Source organism: Sphaerodactylus townsendi, linkage group LG03 (genome assembly GCF_021028975.2).
Source record: "Sphaerodactylus townsendi isolate TG3544 linkage group LG03, MPM_Stown_v2.3, whole genome shotgun sequence".
NCBI classification, from domain to species: Eukaryota; Metazoa; Chordata; class Lepidosauria; order Squamata; family Sphaerodactylidae; genus Sphaerodactylus; species Sphaerodactylus townsendi.
The window spans coordinates 92,038,430-92,055,401 of record NC_059427.1 but is presented as its reverse complement, the minus strand read 5'-3'; the positions used below and the strand labels follow the sequence as shown (position 1 = coordinate 92,055,401).

The window sequence follows — 16,972 nt, the reverse complement described above, 5'->3', positions numbered from 1 at the left end:
GTTTGCCAGTAAGATGTTTACAAAAAACCTTTATCTTTAAATGCAGCACAGATTCCCAACAACATAATTTTAAGAGCAAGCAAAGTAACTTGAACCCCAATACACTGTTCATTAGTCTATACCAATGTTTTCAGAAAATCTGTCCATTTATGGCAATGTCACACCATTCCAGTCCCCATCAGGCACTAACTTTCTTATGAAAATTCTACAAGTTTGTTAGTCTATACCAATGTTTTCAGAAAATCTGTCCATTTATGGCAATGTCACACCATTCCAGTCCCCATCAGGCACTAACTTTCTTATGAAAATTCTACAAGTTTGCCAGTAAGATGTTTACAAAAAAACCTTTATCTTCAAGTGCAGAATAGATTCCCAACAACATAATTTTAAGAGCAAGCAAAGTAACTTGCACCCCAATACATTGTTCATTAGTCTATACCAATTTAGGATTTAAATGCATTTTAATATATAATACCATCCCATTTTTCTTTTAAATACCAGCTGGAATAAACTTTTCATCTAAAGATTTCTGGGACAAATATTTTATATCCTTTTTTGTAATGTCTGAATCTTGAAAATAAATTATATCTTGTTTTAGTTTTTTCAAATGATAAAAAAAATTATCCTATTTTGTGGAGCATTAGCACTGTGGAGTACATTCCATGTTTGACATTTGTAATCCATACTTGGGTTCCTGATTATTAACAGATTATTAACAGATTATTAACCAAAATCCTTTTCACCTTTGAAACATATTCAGTTTGAATATGTATTGCTTAAAATTAAATGATATACCTTCCAGTTTTTCTCAATTAAACCTAACCTTATGTTTCAACTTCTACATTAGAAAGTAATATTCTTCTCTCTTGCACAATATTCAAGTAGGCATTTCTTTCAAGACAATTATATCCACATCAATTTTGTATGAAAATGATGTTATAGGGTAATATCTCTCATCTTCTTCCTCATGAACTGATATGTATATCTTGGGATTTTCCTCATTGCAGCATATTTCAAATTTCATCTGTAGACTTTATCAACTTCCATCTTCATATCTTTCTCTGTAACCTCGGGACATCTGTCAAGACAGTCATACTCCTTTGCCTAACATTTTCATCTGCAGTTTCAGACACTCCCTGAATCTCAAATAAAATTCTTTGTCTCTCAATTGCAACAGAGCATGATTGTTCCTTTCTCCACATCTTAAAAAAAAAAGATTCTGTTTTCCCTTCAAGTGTTTTAGCTTCATCATTGGCTTGTTTCACTTCTCCAAATGCTTGATTTATAGAATTTTCTCATTTCTTAACTTTATCTGTCATTCCTTCTTTCATTTTTTGAAACCTTCTAGCCAATTTATTAAATTTCTCCTCCATCTTCTTTTCAACGTTTCCAATTTATCTGTTAGTTGGTCAAAGTATTTTTTTTCAATCTCAGTTATGATTAATTACCTCTACAGATTTCTTTCTTGTAGTCATGGTAAAATCAGTATAAAAAAGAGAATAGATTCTTTTGTCAGCACCTCTTTCTTCAGCAAAGTTGCTGTTCTCAGGACAAAAGAAATCTCTTTTTATCTATGATTGATTATCTTCCAATAGTATAGAAGTTGAAAGCGGTCATAATTAAAGTCCATTTATATTCCACACAGATATGAACAGATTATGGTGCCTCCAGACTCCCAGCCCTCAACCCCAGAGTGAGTTGTTCAAAACCTCTGTTTCCATGAATTACTCAGGAGGAGAGCTTCTTAGGGCATCATGGGTTATTTTTGTCCACTCTGTATCCAGAGTGGTTACTTGGCTGGTGATTTACTCATACCAGCCAGAATTCTAGCCACAAAGCTCCTCCACAGTTAACAGAGGCAGCAACATGCCATCAATCCACCCCCCTGGAAGTCACGTAACAGTGGGTTTTTAAAATATAATTATATAAGGAAAAATGCAATTAAAAAGTTTAATTAATCATATTGATTTCCATGAAAATGAGCATAAATTAACTTTGAATCCTCAAGAGTTAGAAAAATTGAGTTACAGAAAGTTACAAACCTGAATTAAATCAATATTATAGAGTTGTAAAAATGTACTACATAGGAGTGCACCTGCCTTCTAGAGGCAGGAGGAAAAAGAAAAAGAACCATTTTTTTCTTCATTTTATTTTTTCTCATGGTTGGGTACAATTGCTTGCATTTAAAACATATCTTTTCCCATGACTTCTCTTTCTGTTTACTACTATCTCTTAACTAGTTAACCAGTTATACCGAACAAGTTGCAAAAAATTAATGATGAATATTACCTGCTCAGAGAAACCATCTAGAGTAGTATAAAAATGTTCTTGTGTGACTTTCTTTGGGGGTTCAGGAAATTCTGAACAAACTTCATATTATAAAGCAGAAAGAACAGTGGATTCGAAGCAGTGATATTTGGCCAAAAGCATCTATTTAAAAACTTTCAGTTCTGGAAACCTCATTGAATCATGTTGGGGTTTTTTAACTGAAAGACTATATTGGTTTTCAAGGAATATGCTTGTTTCCAAGGATTATATTTGGCAGGAAGTTCAGGGGCAGAAAATGGGGGTCTATGACATCCTGTATGCTACTATGTCTCCTCCAGGGAAATAAAGGGTAGCTCTAGGAATCTCCAGAAAATGATATAGTAGCACAGGATGCCAACATTTTTTGTACTCTAACTGTTGCTCCAAGCAGCAGCCAGCATGGATGGATGCTGACAAGAGGCCTAGTTCTAAGAAAAGTTCAACAGTGGATAATGCTGAAGTTTAGATATCTGGTACAAAGTAAACAAGGCATTTGAGCCCTGAGCAGTTGAAGTATTTTGTGGAGGAACTATAAACTGGATTTAGCTGAAATGTTACTTTAAAATATTAGTTTTCTTCTTTAGTAGATAATAGTTGGGAAGACAAAGGGTGAAGTGCCATTATTTTTCCCCCAGTGCTTGTAAACCAGCTATTGGAAAAATGCAATAATTTCAAAGTGAAGATATCCAACAGAATTACAAGTAGTGCATGAACTGAAAAATTATTTCTGGTTTGATACATTTGAATAATAAAGAATTACTATAGAGACAAGTTCAACAAAGGGATTTGGTTGAATCAGAGCATGTTTGCTGGCAGAAGATTTTTTGCTTACATATTCTACAGGATTCATGAAAGTTTAAGGCCTACCACCTACTTGTATGATCCTTGTCCTTTCTGGTTACTTAAATCTTCTGAGGGAGAGCTTTCTGGTTACTTAAATCTTCTGAGGGAGAGCTTTCTGGTTACTTAAATCTTCTGAGGGAGAGCTGGCTGACTGGTCTTGAGAGACAGTTAGTGCTTCCTTTAGAGAGGAGATGGCTGTTCCAGCCTGTAATAGTGATGCATCCACTTCTAAAGAAGACTAAGCTGGATCCAGGAGATCTCAGTAATTATTGATTAGTTTCAAATGTTCAGTTCTTGAGCAATGGGTGATGATTGGGCAGCTCCAAGCTTTCCTGGATGAGGCAAACTTTTTTAGATTTCTTCCAATCAGGGTTTAGGCCAGGTTATTAAACTAAAATAGCCTTGGTCCTCTGATGAATAGCTTGCACAGGGGGATGGACAAAGGGATTGCGATTGTTAATTCTCCTGTAGCCCTCAATGGCTTTTAATACTATTGATCACACTATCCTTCTGGACTGCCTACATCAGTCAAAATTGAAAAGGACTGTTCTGTGGTGGTTCCAGTCCCACCTGGAAGGCTGATTTCTAACAGTTGTGTTGAATGACTTCTGCTCAGCCCCTTGGCCTATGGCCCATGGGATCTTGCAAAGTTACATCTTGCCCCATATGCTCTTTAATATCTAAATGAAACTGTGGGTGAAGTCATCAGATATTTGGGCTGGGTTGTCACTAATATGCAGATGACACTCAGCAATACCATACACTTCCAGCTGATTCCAGGGAAGTTGCAGAGACCCTGAACTGGTACCTTGAGGAAATTTTGGTCTGGATGTGTGCTAATAAACTGACCCTTAATCCCAACATGGTAGAAGTGCTATTGGTGGGCAGAAGGTACGACCCTTGATTTAAGAGTGCCATTATTATTTGCTACTATTTAAGATTTTAATTATTAATCTGGCATTTATGATTTTAGTCGCAGTTTTATGCTGTTAGCTGCCCTGAGCCCAGCTTTAGTCAGGAAGGGCAAGATAAAAACATTAAAATTAACAACCACAACAATCTGTCATCTGTTCTGGATGGAACCAAAGGTCTGAAGCTCTCTTCCCAATAAGATTCGACTGTCCTCTTCTGTTGCTATTTTTTTTAGGTTTCTGTACATATTTTAATTATGCTTTTAATTTGTTTTGATGATGGGGTATTAAAATGTAATTTTATCATGTATGTTTTAATTTTGTAGCTATTTTGTAGACACTTGTGAGGGCAAAAGGCAGGATACACATCTCGTAAATAGATAAATAAATAATGCAATCTTTTGGCTGTCCCCCCCACATACACACACACACACACACACACACATCAATACATTCCTTTACTCAAAACTTCTTCAGCAAAGATGTGTCCATATTCATTGCAGATTCCTGGTTCATTCCCCAGTCTTCTTGCTGAGGACCTCTCCCCACACCCCCGCACAAGTAAGAGTTTAGTAGGCTGGGTGGGGGCAAGGAGAGAGGATAGTATTTTCCATCAGCAATAACAATAATAGTAATAATTTGATCCAACCACCTGTTTTAATAATGTACCTAGACAAATGAAGGTTCAATACAACATCCTAACCCCAAGAGGACTTTATGCTGTAAAATATTTTTCTTTAAATGGAATTCGTATCAGCAGGCTCCAGATCTTTGGTAAATGCCTGTGCCGCTGCAACTGCAACTGACAACATAACCAAAATAAAACATTAAGCCTTTTTTCTTAATAGATTACTTACCCATTAAGATACATAATAGCTTTTGTACTCTAGAGTTGACACCAACTATCCTGTAGAGCCCTTGTTCATTGATACCTAGGAAGGAAAAATAGATTTTTATTTAAATTAGAGAAATGGCTGAAAAGGCACCTTTTCCTGTTTTGAAGATGACATCTCTTAGAGATGAACCAGTTACATATTTCTCATATTTCCAAATGGACTTTCAAACTAATTTGTTGACTTCCTGCTTTGTTGCCAAGGACCTCAGGTGTACATTACAGACCAGCACAGAAACCTGGTAAAGTCACTCCTCCTATCAGCAGTATCAGAAAAATGAAAGAAGTTAGATGTAACTCCATGAGGGATGGGGCGATACAGAAATCTAAGAAATAAATAAATAAATAAATAAATAAATAAATAAATAAAAATGAGAGAAATTTAGTACATATATTTATAAATGCAGTGTATATAGTATAAATTTAAAAGATATATATCTTTTAAAGTACAGAAAGTAAAGAAAATATTTCAGCACAACTAAATGTTGAGTTAAAATAACAGCAAACTCAAAATAGGGCTATCTTGTAAACTTTTGATCCACAACAATAGACCCATGGAAATACTGAAGTTAAATCATAGCTGTAATTGCATGGGTGAAAAATACTCTTTGCAAGGGGCAAATGTATAAATGTGATACCTCGATTCACAGTCTTTTCTAAGTAGTCCAAAACACAGTTACACCTGTTTAACTCCATTGAAGTCAGACTTAGAAGTCTGTATAACCTTACTTAGGACTATACTGTTTGTCTCTCCCATCTCTTACATATGCATGTACACATTGTTTAAAATGTATCCGCATGAGTAGAAAGGACTGCCTGGGACTGCACTGTTAGTATCTCCCATCTCATATTTATTCACATAGCAGCTGTTTACATATATGTGTGCATTTTTATAAAAGAATATACATGAACCCACAAACTTCCAAATTGCCAGGAGTTTGGTTCAAACTGAGAGTATTTATCAGGTTGTACATTTAAACCATTTTCTTTTAAAAAAAACACCTGTGTTTTCAACATACATTAGCAAAAATTGTACATTGATGTGGAGGCAAATATGCATGCCAATTCGTAGTGAAGCATCTTCAAAGCTATCGTTCAACATTTCTTTTTCTTAAAAAAAGCATAAATATATGCCATGTGAAGATGAGGTCTGAAGAACATTAAACATTTCTGCATTCAAATAGGCTCTGGATATGAGCCATAAATCACAAAATAAAAAACAAATTATTGACAAAACAGATTAAAATTTGTCTTCTATTCTACCCACAACAGGACTGAATTTCAGACTATGACCTGGGGGTTCACATGATAGTCTTAAGAGTCTTAAGATGGTCACATCTGCATCAAAAGACACATTAAAATTGGTGAGATACATTTCAGCCTAAAAATAAGAATATGTGGGTAAACCACTCTACCTCTTGTTTCAACAGCATGTATGCATTTCTTGACAATGCTAAAGCCCATGTTGTCCAGCTGGGCAGCTGAAAAAAAAAGACAAATGTGAACATTGCAATTTATAAAATGCACATAATCTTAAATACAGCATTTGGTGGCGGAGTTGCACAAGCATCTTATAAACACACTATTCTGAAGATAGTTTGATGTACAAATGGGGAACATTTAAAAAGGGACAGAGATTAATCGATTAATCATCATATGACTTCTTAAATTATACTATATAAATTATACTATATAAACTAAATATATAAAATTCAGACTTCTTAAATTATACTATATAAACATGAAAAATACTTCCCTCCACAATCCAAGTACTGTACCCCTTGCTATTTAAAACTGAAAAGAATGTCTTCCTGAATTCTGTTTGGTGAACTAAACAAGATTGATAACATATCTTCTGTATTAGTCTTGAGATGCCCTAACACAGGGATCCAAGCCTTTTTGAGCCTGTGGGCACCTTTGGAATTCTGACACAGTACAGTGGGTGAAGTCACTAACATAGTGAAGACCCTTGTGGTGTGGTGGCAGCTGTGGTCAAAAATCTGCATAGCCAATCAAATTATAAAAATCTGCATACCCAATCAAATCTCCACTGGCAAAACAGAAACCTTGCTGGGCAAAAGCCCCACCTGGCTCTGCCTACTTTCTATAAACACCTAGAGGGGCACCAGGGGTGGAGCAAGGGAGAACTGTGCCCAGGGCAGGCGAGCGCCCTGCACCTCTGCCCGCTCCTGCCCCTCCCTGGAACTCCACTGGAATGCCCCAGTCACACCCCCTCCACACTCCGGCCACACCCCCGCTGCAGTGCGCGCCCAGGGTGTCACACCCCACCCCCACCCTGTTGGTGCTACGCCCTGAGGGGCACTAATAATGGTGTTCACAGGTCAACTGATGCATTCCCCCTGTGGGATGAAGACCTGTTAAACATCACTGATAAGAAGGACATCAGAAAATGAGATGACCACTATTTAACGTAATGATCAAAAATTATGGGCTATATAGTCTTGAAGCAAAAGGCCTTTAGACAAAATGTTTTTTTACAAAGCATAAAGTAGAATTTCTTTATTGCACAACTGGGTTTTTTTTTGGGGGGGGGGTTAGGGGTAGCAGTTATGAGAATTCCCCTACCAAAGCAATAATGAACTAAAAAGGCTCATCTCCCAATGGGTGGCAGTTTTGCATCCACAAATGATGATACTCTGAACAAGGAATGACTTTACAGTTCCTTTCAGTCAACTTCCTCTGCAAAATTTCCATACTGTATTATCACAATTAATTAAATATTTATTCCACACAAATTAGGATGTCCTGAAGGCATCTGGTTTAGTTTTAGAATAAGAATTAAAACATTCACACTAAGGTAATAAGACTCAATTAACTGCCATTGGCACCCTTCATCAAATTTAATTTAAATGCTTTAGTCATACACATCTCTGCTTACGATCTTGATCCCTAAGGGAATAACATACAACTTGGTCAGGTTTAGAACAAAAAAAAAGAACACATTATTTGCAGACAATCATTTGTCAAGAAAAACCTACTTCATCGATTTGCAAGAAGCTCAGTTTAAAAAGGAAGCAAGCTTTTTTGAAAATCAAGGTTTTTTAAAGAGTATAAATTAAATTGTTATAAAATAAAAAAAAGATTCTGGTGACATAAATTGAGTTCTCACAGACATGGGAGAATGGAACTTATTACGGACTTCAATCACATATTTTAGGCTCAGTCACTATACTACTTATTGTATTCTGGAACAAATTTCCAGGAACAATATATGTTAAGTGGCACGCGGGCTGTCAGTGAACCATGCCTGCATCTATTATTTTCTCTGTTCCTTCTTACAACATTCATGTATGGAAATCAGGTCCCTGTGAACTTGTTTCTAGAAAGATTGCAGTAATGATATATGAAGGCACAAATCAGATTTTCTATACTGCTCACATATTGATTCCAGAAATAGCTCACATGGAAACCCAGCAACCATGTTTTGTAAAAGATCAATATACAAGATCACATGTAAAAATAATGATTGCAGAGACTTCATGCACATTACTGAGATTGAATTCTGGAAGGAATTTCCAGATAACAAACATTATGCATGTTTTTTAAGTTGAAACCGAATAATCACTTACAAAGTGAATTCACAGAAAGGATATCTGCCACCTTCCTTTCCCACCACAGTCCAGGAGGCAGTATGGTATAGTGGTTAAGAGAAGTGGCCTCTAATCTGGAGAACAGGGTTTGATTCCCCACTCCTCCACATGAGCAGTGGACTCTTATCTGATGAATCAGGTTTGTTTCCCACTTCTACATATGAAGTTTGCTGTGTGACCATGGGCTAGCTAGCCAGAGTTCTCTGAGTCTCTCAGCCCCACCTACCTTACAAAGTGTTGTGGAGAGAGGAAGGTAAAGAATTTTGTTACTTTGAGACTCCTTACAGTAGAGATAGGTAGGATATCAAACTCTTCTCTTCTGAAAAGCTGTACCTTCTGAAAAGCTGTTTTATTGCATTTATTGAACTGTTGGAAGCTGCCCTGAGCCCATGAGAGGAAAGGCGGCATATAAAACTAATGAAACTAAACTAAACTTTTTGCAGAACAGTTTGCAGAAGACTGACAGGAGATTTCTGACAATTTCCCTTTTCCCCAAAAAGAAAGGCATTGCACGCAAGAATGGTTTAAGTGATTATCTTTTCCTTTAATTTGCTGTGTTCATAGTTAATTGGATCCTTCTTAGAGGCTCAATTTGAAGATACTTTATCTTTTGTATGCTTTTGTATCTTTGGTATGCTTTTTCAGATGCTACCATTCTTTAAAAAAAATAGAAATCAGCTAAGTAATTTGTCAACCCATATTCATGAATCCACTGTTGGAGAGTCTAGGGTTGTTTTTCATAAGTCTTCTATACTTTTTAGTCCAACATGTATTTATGCATTTTAATTATATTTTTTGTGAACAGTGAATATTTATACACAATATTTAAATTAAATATCTGGGGAAAAATAAAAGGGATTGTTTTACCTACAAGCAAAAAACAAACAAACCTGCCAAGAGCTCTGACTGTTGACAAGGAAAGCCAACTTTGACATTTCAGCTGGCATAAGAAGAAGGTCCAAATGCAACAGTGGATCCTTGATGCATTTCCTATTCTCTCTGAGCAGATAGTACACAATTCAGCTTAAAAATTAAACTGTGAAATGTGCAGATGCTTTAGTACTAGTTCTGATTGCATAGGAATAATCCAAGCTAACTTTCAGGTGGTCAAATAATGTTGTACATTTCAGGACTTACTGCTTACAACACAAGCAGCCCTCCTATCCCAAAATAAACAGAAAACTATGGATGGATGCAGACCACACACGTTTGGGTAAGTTGAGAGAGAGAGACAAGGATCTATAGGTGCACACCTGCAGATTAAAACAGGATCCTAACCCAATTCCCTTCTCAAGAGTTCAAGTTGATCTTAAATAGTTTCAAACCAAACCATAGGCTTCTTTGGAGACTTTACCACTTTTCAAACTTTATCCTGGTGAGCAGGAGTAGAAGGCACTCTTAACACAATAGGCCTTGGAACTCAACACTGGGAGCCAGTGACCACCAAGAACTCAACAGAAAGTAGCTCTCATGGATCCTAGCATTTTTGTATGACCTTGTGCAGGAATGCTAAGAGAAGCATCCAGAATACAAGATAGGTCCTACCATGGTACCTGCTAAACATCTTCCCACTTGTTATATGCTGATACATAAGGTGGCATCAAAATTAGTTCTTACTGGGGTAACATGCTAGGGTATGGAGCTTAGATTTCCTGCCCTGGACATCTGAATTAAAATATTACTATTTATTCATTATTGTAAGGACTGGGTAGTGGGAAGTCTACCATTACTAGTGAAAAGCAAGGGTGAAAAATGTTAGGAAAGTTGTGATTAGCTGAAGAGTAGTTATTATTAGCTGAAGAATGTGGATACCAATGTAGACAAAGAGTTATAACAAATGAGGGTTAGTATACTACAATTTATTTAGTTATTTACATTCTTTAAACATTCTTCCCAACCCCAGCTAAAAGTATATTGTATATAACTCCTGATTTAGCTGAAGTCTAGGGATTTTGCTTAAAAAATATTCAAATAGTATTATAGTGTCAAGGGATCCACAAGAAAATTTCAGCCCATGGAATATATACTCCAAATTTGCCACGGTAAACCAGCCTTCAAAAATTCAGGGATTTTTTTTAAAAAATCCCACTTGACATCTCTGTAATATATCTGGAAAAAATCCAGAAGTAACAGACAGTGACTAAAAAGACAGATTGGAATGAAACGTTTTTGAGAAGGTCAACATGCTTTAATAATTCTATGCCAGATTACCAATAAACAAATGCTGTTCAAAGATTCCGTCGTAATATGTAATTGCCTCCAACAATAAGCTTTTCAGATTTATTTTCAGCAGGTCTTTTTCCACCAAGCCTCAGGAAATTCCTAAACATTTCTTTGCCCACATGGTCAACACACTTAAGAATAACTGCCAGGCAACATTCTTTAATTTTCAAGTTCTGAAAATAGCTCTCAGATTTGAGTGAGGAAGAACCTTTCTCACTGCCTTGTGGCCATTATAGCCCCCTTTCCCAATGAAGACCATTTAAAGGACACCTTCAAGGTTTCTTTCTCCCTAATGTGAGACATCTGTATCAATGAACACTGAGAAGCCCCTCTTGCTTTTAACTGTGGCTTAGCAAGGGAGAGAAATTGTTGGGGACATGTCTGCCAGCTGTATATGATCTGTGCTGAGCTTCTGTTTTCCTTCCTATTGTAGGTCTGCCAGGGCAAATACAGGGGCATGAATCTTTTGGCAACAGCCAAAGGACTGTTGACCCTTGGTTCATAACCTGTGGCCTTGAGTGAGAAGACCCACTGGTTCCTGAATCAGTCCAGGACATTGTTTATTGTACTCCTTTTTTCTGTTTATTTAAATTGTATTTTGTAAGTTTCTTTGGCTCTCAACAATGAAGAAAAGTAGGGAAAAAATAACTAGATAGATACCCCATTATCTGGAATACCTATGGTGGACAAAAAAATTGGCAGAAGCAATGCCTGGGATATATGAAAAATGGAATTACAATTAGTATGATTGCTGGGTGAGGCCATAAAATACACAGTTACTTTTGAATTAATACTGCAATAAACTGAGACACGTGGAGCAGTTTGCCTTCTGTGTTGGACAACTGACAGCCAAATGAATTAACCTGCAACCTGTTAAGGAACGCAAATGAAGAGTAGAAGAATATTCCTACTTCTCTCCACTGCAAAATGTGGGATTCAAACATAGGCCTGGAAAATGTAGATGAGGATTGAATTCATGCTCTTTTTTTCAAAGATGCTGACCATTTTGCAGCAATAAGTTCCCTCTTCTCAACAGTACATCACAACTGGAAGAACTACATCAGTGAATACCCACAAGCCTAATATCTGAGTCAGACCATCACCCTATTGTCAGAGTTTAGGCTTCAACCATAGTGCTATCTGACATGCTAACAGGAAAGTCACTAAAGAACTGTTTTCTGTGCTCTAAGGACGACCACTAAGGGTTGTGGACCTCCAGCTCAGATTCCACATCAAAAAATCTGTGAAAAATGGGAAGAGCATTGAGTGTGTCAGCAGCCTTAAAAAACGTACAAATATAAGGCTGTTCTACGAGAGCAGTGTTTTGTCTCAGAAAGTTTTCTTCCTCAGTGGCCTTGAGTGTTTCACTTTCCTCTTTATCCTAAATATGGACCTTCTGGGAAGTCACCTTATGTAAATGTGGCCTTACAGAGGTGTGAGAAGCCCAACAATGACTGGTGGCCTTGGTGGTTGAAGGAAACCTCCATATATAGAGGCAGCAAAGCTCTGAATACCAGGGTTGGGAGGCAGCAGAAGGAAACAACATCAGCCACAGGCTGCTTTGTGAAATAGTATGCAGGACCAGAGGGACCACTTGTCTCATCCAGCAGACTCTTAAGTCTCTTGCAATGCCCTCAGTCCTCAATTCCACAGAAGAATCAATCAATCATAGCATTATAGATGCTCTACTGTATTTATTTATACTACAAAATTAAACAATTAACACTATCTATTTGTTATCATCTGTAATAATGAACAAATCAAAAAATATAAAATGAACTTTGTTGTCATGTTGCCAGAAGCGATTTTCCCATCCCTTAAACCAGAACCATACTTCTGGCTCAAGCAGGAAAAGGGCACATGAGCGATAGAATGAGTCATCTTATTGGCTGGAGAAGAAGTGAGATGAAATACAGCAGGCCCCAAAGAACCTCAAGTGCCTTACTCACTGGCTCCTGTGCTGTCTCTACTCAAGAGACAAATCAGACAGATTGAAAGAGAGAGAGAGCGACTGAGACTTCTTCTTCAGACCCCGTCACCTTTTTTATGTGCATTCCCCAAACTAGAAGTAGTGGCGAAGGAGGTTAAGAGCTTGTGTATCTAATCTGGAGGAACTGGGTTTGATTCCCAGCTCTGCTGCTTGAGTTGTGGAGGCTTATCTGGGGAATTCAGATTAGCCTGTACACTCCCACACACGCCAGCTGGGTGACCTTGGGCTAGTCACAGCTTCTCGGAGCTCTCTCAGCCCCACCCACCTCACAGGGTGTTTGTTGTGGGGGGGGAGGGGCAAGGAGATTGTAAGCCCCTTTGAGTCTCCTGCAGGAGAGAAAGGGGGGATAAAATCTAAACTCTTCTTCTTTTCTTCTAGAATTAAAATTAAAAGAGGAAAAAGTCTGCTGAAACTCAATGGGAAAAAATAAGCCCAACAACTTGTTTCCTGTCCAAAAGTCAGCACCAGTTTGGGAGCTCCTCCCCGTGACAAAGTCAGAAGACTAACTCTATCTTCCAAGTCAGAAGGTAGCACTATGTAAAGTGTGCCATTAGGAAACAAAAAGAAAGTATCACCCATGTTGATGTTTTAGAAGCAGCTTTTTAGCCATATTTTGAAACCTACATTACAGATAGGCAGCATACAAATTGAAATCAATAATGAACATACTGAAAGCTTGTGGATACCAGCTGACATGCCAAGCTGAAATTTCCACATACTTTATAGCTCTGCTCCAAGGCTGCAAATAGACAGACCAGTTTACTTCACAACTGCAGTTACCAAACTTGATGCCAGGCACAGAACTGAAAATGTAGTTTTGAGGTGTGGGGGATCTGGTGAATTGGCTCATAATAGACAGGAAAGATGATGGTCACAGTGGAAAACTCACCAAAGACTGATTCAGTGTGTTGCAGCAGCAAAACAGGCAAAATCTTTGTTAGGAATAATTATACACAGGAATGAAACAGCAACCATAATTTAGGGTGTGGCCCTATCTGACATATTATGCCAATTTTAAATTGTACCATGTCAGAAAGGATATTCTTGACATGGAAAAGAGTCTAGAAAATATTACCTAAAGCAATGACGGAGCTGGAGAAACTGTTCCAAACAGAAAGGATACAGCATTTGGAGTAAGCGTAGGGTTTTTTTTAACAAACACAATTACATTACATTTCAGTATTCAATATATGCTTACACTTTATTTACTAGTAGTTATAGGAAAATGTTCTCTATATCTGATAGTATCAATCTTATGTGTTACAAAATTATGTTGCACTCAAGAATAAAAAGAAAAGGAGAAAAAGTGCAGTCCTAAACAGAGTTACAGCCTCCTAAATATACTGAAGTCTTAGAAAATGTTAACTCTGTTCAGGATCACCTTGCTGGTCTGCAAGAGGAGGAAAAAGATAGCATAATACAGGAATGAAGCTGATGGGAATAGGTTCAGGACAGACAAATAGAAATAACTTCTTAACAAGTGTGGAATTCACTGCCAGAAGACATAGTGATGGCGACAAGCATAGATGGCTTAAAAGGGAATTAGATTTATGGAGGATAGCTCCATTAATGGGTACTAGTGGAAGTGAGTAATGCAGATCTCCATACACAAAGGAAGCAAGATTGTCAACAACTGCGCTGGCAGGCAGCACCTTCAGAAGGCCTTGGCCCCTACGCCCTGTTTGTCGACTGCTGCATGAAACTCTACGTTGGACTACATTGGTCTGATCTAGCAGGCTCTTCTTATGTTATTACTCTACATCACTGAGTCTGAAAAATCATGACCTGTACAGAGAAAAAATTGATCCCTCCCATAAAAATTTAGTAATAATATTAGAAGGGTTATTTGTTGGATTGGCAGCATATTTATGACAAAAAGAAATTCATGCAACAGAATTATTAATATATGAAATTCACTACCACAAGATGAAGTAATGGCCATTACAGCAGGAGAAATAGCAGACATACATTCTAAAGTGTAGCTGAAACAGTCTGAATAAATATTTGCTGCATTTGGAAACACAGAGGGCACAGAATAACCCTCCAAACTGCTTCTGCCCCATTTAAATATCTATGTCTTCAAGCTTAGCACTATAATCTACCTATGCTAAAATCTCTACATCTGTCAATCATTTCATGTGCACATTTGAACCATCAAAAGTACTTTAACTGTTGTTTATTTAAATTGTCTTTGGATTACTGTTTAATTATGTATGTTAGCCACCCTGAGTCCAGCTAAGGCTGGGGAGAGTAACATATTAATCAAATTAAAAATAACTAAATATTTCCCCCCGTATTATAAAAAAAGAAGCAAACAAATGAAATGGTCATTTAACATTGATCTCAAACGGGACAAACAGCTCAGAATCAATGCTATCAAATCCAAGGCTGAAACTGGATTTATTCAGTTTACAGGCCAGATGCTAGGTTGCGAAGTCACCGTCAACCTAACCTTGATGTTCATTGGGTGGAGTCATGGGGTAAAGGGTAAGCACAGGTGGTATCATATCACATTATATTAATAGTATCATTTCCACGCACCACTATAAATGCACCACATGGTATCTGCCTGTAGTAACTATGTGATTTTTTTTGAGATAGGCTATTTGCCAGACTAAAAAATAAACAGAAAACAAAATTTATAAAATGTAAAACATGTATGAGTTTTAGACTCAATTATCGCCTCCTACTTCCAAATTACGTCTGCAGTTGTTATAACAAAGAGACATGCAGAGCAATCTTAAAGAAGCCATATATTTGAAATATGTCACACAATTAGCTATCCAGGAAAAGTGATTTGCTTATATCTCAGTATGAGTTCTTTGTTGGTTTAACTAGTGCACCTACATTTTTCTCCCAAGAGATGCTACGGAGCACCGTAATAGGGCATAGGATTGAAAACTGTATTGGGAACGATGAGGGTAGAGATACAGCAATTATTCAGTGCCTTAATTATTAAAGAAAGATGTGTAAATTATACCTGCCTGCAAATTGCTTTCTCCAACTGAGAAATTAGCTCCTAATACCAATTAGTTGATTTGTGTCGATGAAGGAAAAGCATGTGCAGAGTGTTTGTGGTCTCAGCATTCAGACAACTGATTGTTCCTGGCATAGATTTATGTTTTGAAAAAACAAGGTTGAAAAACATTTACACATGTAGACAACACAGACAAAAAAAACCCAAATCAAATTCCCCTCCCACAATATAATAATAATTAAAAAAATTCAAACATCGCTACATATATGGTGACTTCTAGCTACCTCATCATGGATTCAAACTCAAATCTAGCTTTGTGCTTATAGTTGGTATCAACATTTGCTCTACTTTTCGTCCTTCTTATAAAACCATTTTAGTCCAATCCACTGTTTTTATTTAAGTCACAAATCCTGCCATTATTTCTCTATTGGTATATATTTTCAGTAGGTAACCCGTAAAGGTTTTCCAGTCTTTAAGGAAATTGTCCACGTTCTTGTCTCTTATAAACACTGTCAGCCTTGCCATCTCTGCATATTCTATGACTTTTAAAATCCAGTCTTGTTTTGCTAGAATGTTATTGTCCCTCCATTTGTATGCATATAAAACTCTTGCTGCAGTTGTCATGTACATAAAAAGTGTGGTATATTGTTCTGGAATATCCTCCCCCATCAACCACAGAAGGAAAATCTCAGGTTTTTTCTCAACTGTTATTTTCATGATATTTTGCCTTTCTTTTAAAATTGTATCCTATAACAATTTTGCCTCTTTGCATGCCCACCACATATGAAAAAAGAGCCCTCCTGTTGCTGACATTTCCAGCATTTGTTTGATAACCCATTATACATTTTAGACAAGGCACAGATTTATTTTGATCCCCCACCCCACCCCCAACACTGTATTTTTCTGTAGTGAGAAGTGACAGAGATTTAAAACTGCCGGGATAATATGCCCCTCAGTCCCTTGGCAGTAAAACAATTCTTTTGTAGTGAAAGTTTCTGGAGCATTATGCCTCTTTAGTCCTAACCTGAGGTTTGGAGGAAAGTAAGGGCAAGGGATAGACAGTTGTTATTTGCTAGTAACAGCATTCTGCACATGCTTCCAGACCTACATTGCTCCACACAGGCAAATTACAGCAAGATGGTTTACAATTAATGATTAAAGCCAGGCTGAGTGAAAGGAGACATTCAATTTTCTGCTCTTCCTCCTTCCCATTGCCGC

At 37.3% G+C, this 16,972-nt stretch overlaps 1 protein-coding gene across 4 annotated transcripts in view; it reads right to left on the bottom strand.

Annotated features, from left to right (window-relative positions):
• ARHGAP26 (Rho GTPase activating protein 26) overlaps positions 1-16,972 on the bottom strand; it is a 380,547-nt gene that overhangs the window by 177,177 nt on the left and 186,398 nt on the right. For all 4 annotated transcript variants that reach the window (XM_048489629.1, XM_048489631.1, XM_048489630.1 and 1 more), the window contains 2 exons: positions 6,369-6,434; positions 4,919-4,993 (listed from right to left, as the gene is read on the bottom strand). In XM_048489629.1, the coding sequence (XP_048345586.1) occupies positions 4,919-4,993; positions 6,369-6,434 (141 nt within the window). The remainder of the gene's footprint in view (positions 1-4,918; positions 4,994-6,368; positions 6,435-16,972) is intronic.